The sequence below is a fragment of the Humulus lupulus genome, chromosome X (genome assembly GCF_963169125.1).
Source record: "Humulus lupulus chromosome X, drHumLupu1.1, whole genome shotgun sequence".
NCBI lineage: Eukaryota > Viridiplantae > Streptophyta > Magnoliopsida > Rosales > Cannabaceae > Humulus > Humulus lupulus.
The window spans coordinates 208,500,308-208,507,108 of record NC_084802.1 but is presented as its reverse complement, the minus strand read 5'-3'; the positions used below and the strand labels follow the sequence as shown (position 1 = coordinate 208,507,108).

Here is a 6,801-nt window from a genome sequence, read left to right as displayed (position 1 = left end):
TTTTAGATTCTTCTCGTGCCTCGTCAACTATTATACGAAAATTTGCATCACCAATTTCTTCACAAATTGCGTTCTTCACTTTAGATGTCAAAACATGCAAAATTTATTTTTGCGTTGTTGGTGATGTATATGAGGCATTTTGTGAAGCTTTATTAAAAACTTCTACTACATTATCGCTATAAGAAGCTATGAAACTCAATAATTCTAAAACGTTTCCACGATTGTTTGATGTCTTGAAATCATCACGACCTCTAAAAGAATATTCTTGAAGTTCAAGTCACTTAATTGACTCAATTGAAACTTTCAAGCAAAGTCTATTTTCAGCAATTTCTTACGAAGTGAACTTTGCAAACTTTCTTACAACATGTGTTTATTATTGGTTCATGAGATATGCATACGCTTTCTCATCATTTCTACGAGGTGAAGTGAGAGATCTTTTCCAATAGGTGCTAAATGATTTTGGTTAGAGTTTATATTTAAAAACAATGAAAAAAACTAAATGATGTTAATATTCCTGCTATTTCAAAAATTAATTATTTCTAATTGTGGAAAAAAAAATAATTAACTCCCTGATTATCCCTCTACACATTAAATTAATGCCCTGATCAATGATGCGTACGATTTCATAAATTTGGACAATATAGAATGTTAATTTGGGACAATATAGAAAGTTAAGAATTATTGATTATATATATATATATATTAAGAACGTGGCTGAAAATAGAAAGTTAGTCATATTTTCTTTACCACCAAAAAGAATAAAGAAAAAATGACATAATTAAAGAAATTAATTAGATTATCTTTTCTGGTCAAAGCTGTGAATGTGAGAAGGTACAGGTCCCAAGTAACTTTAAACAGAATTCGCCAAAATGTTACAGCTTTGGACCCCAAAGAATTTTATATAATAATAATAGTAATAGTAGTAATAATAAAATGCTGATCCTGATCGAGAATAAAATAAAGAGACGAAAATAAAATGAAATTGAATGATGATTTTTAACGAAATTATTTTACATTTTAACCCGGCTTGTATAAAATGGTAGATATCTTCTAGCTAGGTATTATTAGGACTTTCTGAACTGTTGACTCCAGCTTCTGTTTCCGTTGAAGCATGCTGCTGACTCTGTGAATCTGCCAAGTAGACACCAAAATTCAGTTTAGTGGTTAATAATAAAGCCGGAAAAAAAAAGATTTTTATTTAGTTTAAATAAAAAAAAATGTAGGAACTACATAAGAACCAATAGACTAATCTAACTACTATGATATCAGCACTATAAAAAAAATAAAAAATAAAATCATAGTTACATCCCCATGCTAAACGTTTGTATACTCAATCTCAATGCAGTAGAAATACCTATTTTCGTTATTTGTTAAATATAAATCCGCTCTGAGACAAAAATATATATAATATGATGAGTAAGAAATAAAAAATATATAAAAATGATAAATACTCCTTGTCAATTCTTCCACTTTTAATCTTTATGTGTTTTTCAATCAACTACGCATTAATGGTATCGATCGCATCATGTTCACTTTTTCTTTTCTTCTCTCTATTAATAATTTCACAACCAATGATAACTAACTATCATGACATTGCGGGAAGAAATTTATATATATATATAATTATATGTGATGATCAACAACCAGGCAGGTATGAGAATTTAAGATTATTCAGAAAGGTCAAATGGTTAGTTAGATGGTCCTGCATGTTTTTATGACACATGCATCATTACTCATGAGTTCAGTTTCTGCCACACCATGTTCTCATCTCAACATATATTAAATTTAAACTAAACCTTGTATAAATTAATATAAGAAATATATATATACATTTATTACATGCTGTAAATATTTCTAGAATAGTAGCTTCTATATACACACATCTTCTATAACAATTTACAAGCTGTGTATATAGCTCTAGAAATGTGAGATTCTATATATATATATATATATATTTATATACATACAACATATATACACATCTTTCTAATATAACTCCAATATTCTATCACCTCATTTTGTAATCTAGCGAACAAGTCGATCCAAGCAACGTCACATGCATTTAGTTGTTCCTTGTTATCATTAGAAGATAACGTGAAAAGTTGATGATTCATATGTTTTCAGTATCATTGAATAATTAAACCTAAGAGTTTTAATCTGACTGAATATACAGTATATACTCGATATTATTCTTCCTCTTCTCATATTATTAATTATCTATACTAAAATAAAATGTCACAAGGAAAGCAAATATATATATATAATATATAGTTTGAAAGAAGACAAACAATACGATTCTTAAAATAGCAGATTCTATGCTTATTGATTATTATTGATGTTTCTAGTTTTAGCCACTTTGTTTGTATAAATATATTTATTGGCCAGTACATGAAGAAATATTTGCACTTATACACACACATTGTATGTATATATATAATTATTATTATTATTATTATTATTAGTGGAAATATTTATTAATGTGGGCCGGGGGAGAGAGGCTGTAGCCAAGTCGACCCAGCTAGCATATGCATGTTATTGAGAATCTACCAAACAAATATTATCATCTTCTCATAAACAGTACTGATCAAACCACATGCAGTCACTATTAGTTTACTCTCTCTATCCTTGTCTGTCACTACTTTCCAGTATTTGACCTATTACCCGGGTCACACCCCATATAACCCCAGACAGCTCATTTCACATGGCATGTGGACCCACTCACTATCTTATACACTCAAAAATTTCCTCCTATACTTAATAATTTTACATAATTGTGTTATGTATTATATATAACTATATATGTCTGTACATATCATATATGTATCATGCATTATTGTTTGATATCCCCCAAAAAAAAAGAACATTATTCAATAATAGGGTGAGAATAGTAATAATTACCAGTGGGAGAAGAGGCAAAAGGATGCCTTGGTTGGAGTAGTGATGATTGATTAGGGTAGCCCGAGTACGATGATGCATTAGCTTCCATGTGAGCTGGATAGTAGAGATATGAAGGTGGTCCGGCCGCCATGCGCTGCTGCTGCTGCGGCGGCGGTAGTGTCGAAAATGATGGTCCTCTAGTAGGTTGAGCCGGTTGAGGTTGAGGTTGAAAAGAATAGCCATAGTAATATGGAGCATTCATGGCGGAAGATGAAGACGTTCCGTACAACTGATTATAATACTGTGCTTGTTGGTATTGTGTGTTATAAAGAGCCTGTTTGTGACAATTCAATGATACCCTTTAGCATAATATATACATATTAAATGGAACACCATACATTTGTTTTTCCTTTTTAATATATTTTTTATAAAAGCTTAAGAGAGAAGAGTAGCTAACTATTACTTGCTGGTATCCATAATCAGCTGGAGTGTAGGTCGGGTAGCTGCAGAGATAAATAATTAATGAGTATGTATATAACATTTAGTTTATGTATAGTTGCTATTTATTGTATATAATAAACATTAAGATGGTAGATATATAGGTCAGAAATGTCATATATATATATATGTGTGTGTGTGTGTAAGAATTAAAAAAAGAACAACCACTGGTTTTTGTGGACGTGATGATCAGTGATTACTGCAGAGACTGACAACATTGATATAGGTGAGAGATCAGTGTATTGATTTGGTGTATATATACATTTATAATAACATATAGAAGGATAATTGAATCCACTGGCGTACGTTATTAGAACATGTTGTATTAACTATATTAATTAATATACTTCATGCACACATAATTATTAATTTATATCCATATGAAAAAGTATACGAATTTGCATATAGCTAGATATACATGATGATTAATTATTACAAACTTAATTTTAGTATATACAATGTCAAAAATATATACAAATGTATATAGTTTTAATAATAATAAGTTGGAACTGAATCAAACAAATTAAGAAAAAAAATAGAGGTTAATTAACATAATAAATAATAGATCGAAAAAAAAGGATCTTGAGATGTATAATTGATGAGGACCACCACGATGCACATAATATACTTCCACACCCACTATTATCATTCTTTCTTTTCTTTTTTCCCACTATAAGATCGTTAGACCTAACGATCATTGACTTTCAAAATTGGTTATATGTGTACAATTAAAGATTGGTTTTTGCTTAGAATCACTTTAAAATGTGCTTTTTTTTTTTAATGATCATTTGATTTTGATTGGTCTTCCTATTGCTATTCATGTAACTTAATCTACACATCTCTCTGTCTTATCTCCTAGAAATTAAAATCCAAAGTTAGAGAAGTTTTATCTACATATTATTATTATTATTATTAGATGAGTGTATATGTAGCTATAGCTAGAAGATTGGATATATGTACATATATATCCACAATTTAGTGGGTCCATATCGAATATATATATAAATATATATCCAATAATTAGGACAGCATAAGCAAACCCCACCTCTCTATTACCGCCATGTCAATTTCTTACTATTTATAATTGCTATCTTAAAAAAGCTATTACATACCAACTGTACTTTGAAAAAAAATTCAGGGAACCTAGAAAATGACATCGATCGATTGATCAAAACTCTAATTTCCATATATTTCATCAACTGATCTCAATAAACTGCACAAACCAAAAAAGTAATTTTTTATTTATTTATTTTAAACTGAAGAGAGTCGAGGATAATTGCAATAATTACTTGGTTTGGAATAAATAATTTAAGCATGATGAGGTCACGTGCGCTGACCTGGCCACACACAGGTTGCTGAGTCAGCTGACTACTAAGGCCACGTCACTAATAATTTATTTTATTTTTATTTTTATTTTTATTTTTATTTTTATTTTATTGAGGCTTACCCGTAAGGTTGATAAATTAGAGAAGGTGGAGGAGGTGGTGGCGGTAATGGTGCTGGAACTCCACTATAGGTTGGTACAGCACCCTGTGGTGACCCTCCTTGAAAGGGACTCCCACCTTGATTATTTCTTCCTGCTCCAATACAACAATTATAAATATATATATATATACATATATAAATAGAATAAGAATTATCAATATTAATGTAACGGTCACAATATAAGGTGGGTTTTTTTTTCAAAAGCTTAATCAAAGAGATATTATAATAATAATATATAAATATTTATGTATTTATTTAACATATTATTTCCTTCGATATATGAAAAAGTTTTAAAATATCCCAAAAAGTTGCAAATTGATCCTATCATATCAGCCATAATAATAAAAGTTAGAAATAAAAGACAATAATATAAAAATAAATAAATAAATAAAGTAAGGGAAAGACCTCGTGGGGGCGAAGGTCGGGGCCTCCCCAAGGAAGCGATATTACAATTGGCTCTTCTTCCGTCTATCACCGGATTTGGGTTCGCACAAGCTCTTCTCGCCGATTCAGGCTCCCGGAAAGTCACCTACTTTCCATATATATATATAACAATCGATCAAAAACTCTCAAATCTATATAAATTTATACAATATGAATCGATTATCTTTTTTTTTTGGGAACGAATGATGAAGAGCTATAGCTAGATCACTACTACTTACGAATCCGTATCCTTTAGATTTTCCGGTATTCTTATCAGTGATGATAACAGCCTCGAGAATCTCCCCGAACTGCTCGAAATATCTATGCATTTCATCGGTGGGAGTCTCCCAAGCAAGACCACCCACGAAGACTTTTGTGAAGGTCGTGTCTCCGAACTGCGATCGAAAATGTGCGTGTGCCATATGATGATGATGATGATGGTGATGATATCGACTGAGACTGATGATAATCGACAAAACGACAAAATGGGAACTTGCGTTTTGGGCGCGATTCGATTCGATTCGATCAAAACTCCTCACCTGCTGCTGCTGCTGCTGCTTTGATACCTAAGCTGTGATGATAGGTACTGTCGTTTAGTACTAACAGTAGTAATAATATTCCATCTGTTAAAACTCTTGTTATTTGCTTGCTCTTCCTCCATATATGCTCATATATATCTATCTTTTTTCTTTCTAAACCTATCTCCTAAAAATAAGTAATATGATGATCCGTATAGAGAATCATATATAGAATTAATAAGAGATTAAAAAGAGGTATAGCTAGAGAAAACAAAAACCGAAATATATAGTTAACGATGCTATATTGTGTTGGTGTTGGTGTTGGTGTTGGTGTTTATTTTGTTTTGAATTGATATGGGGGTTAGCTGTTAGAAATACAGAGCTTTGGGTTGGTTGGTTGGTTAAAAGAGAAGAGAAGAGAAGAGAATTAAATTAAAAATAAAACAGAAAAAATATAAAAGAGAGAGAGAGAGAGGGATCCGATCCGACAGCTGCTAACGATGATTTGCTGGCTGTGAGGAAAAGAGTGGGTGTGGGCTTTGTAATTCCGAATGACAGCTGCGTGACTAGCGCACTTGGAGTTGGAGTGTGTCCTCCTGTCCTCTCTCTCCCCCCATTAATATAAATATATTTATATAATCTTTTCTCTCCCACTCTCTCCAATCAACTCTCTCTCTCTCTCTCTCCTTTCATTTTCTTTTATTTATTTTTATGTTTCAATTTTTAGGGGTTTTAGCATAAATATCCTCAAGTTTCATCTTGTTTGACAATTCAGTCCCCCCAAAATATTTGTTTTCGGCAATCAAATTTTTCTATACAGGACAGGATGAGGTTGTCATAAAATTAATATTTGGGTGTATATAAGAATGTCATAATTATTTACAAAACAAAACTTGAAAGGACTTGTATTGTTATTATTTTTAGAACTCACAAGAACTTGCTGATTGTCAAAAACAATTTCTAAGGGATTGAGTTGCCAAATAACAAAAAACTCAGGGAG

The 6,801-nt window shown here is 31.3% G+C and overlaps 1 protein-coding gene across 1 annotated transcript; it reads right to left on the bottom strand.

Moving 5' to 3' along the window:
• Positions 1-759: 759 nt before the first annotated feature.
• LOC133803335 (uncharacterized) lies at positions 760-6,435 on the bottom strand. Its single transcript, XM_062241340.1, has 7 exons — positions 6,291-6,435; positions 5,523-5,854; positions 5,266-5,389; positions 4,823-4,952; positions 3,341-3,380; positions 2,899-3,211; positions 760-1,131 (listed from the first exon to the last, which is right to left on the bottom strand). The coding sequence occupies exons 2-7, from the start codon at positions 5,703-5,705 to the stop codon at positions 1,055-1,057; spliced, it is 867 nt and encodes a 288-aa protein (XP_062097324.1). The 5' UTR covers positions 5,706-5,854; positions 6,291-6,435; the 3' UTR covers positions 760-1,054.
• Between the last annotated feature and the right edge of the window lie 366 nt (positions 6,436-6,801).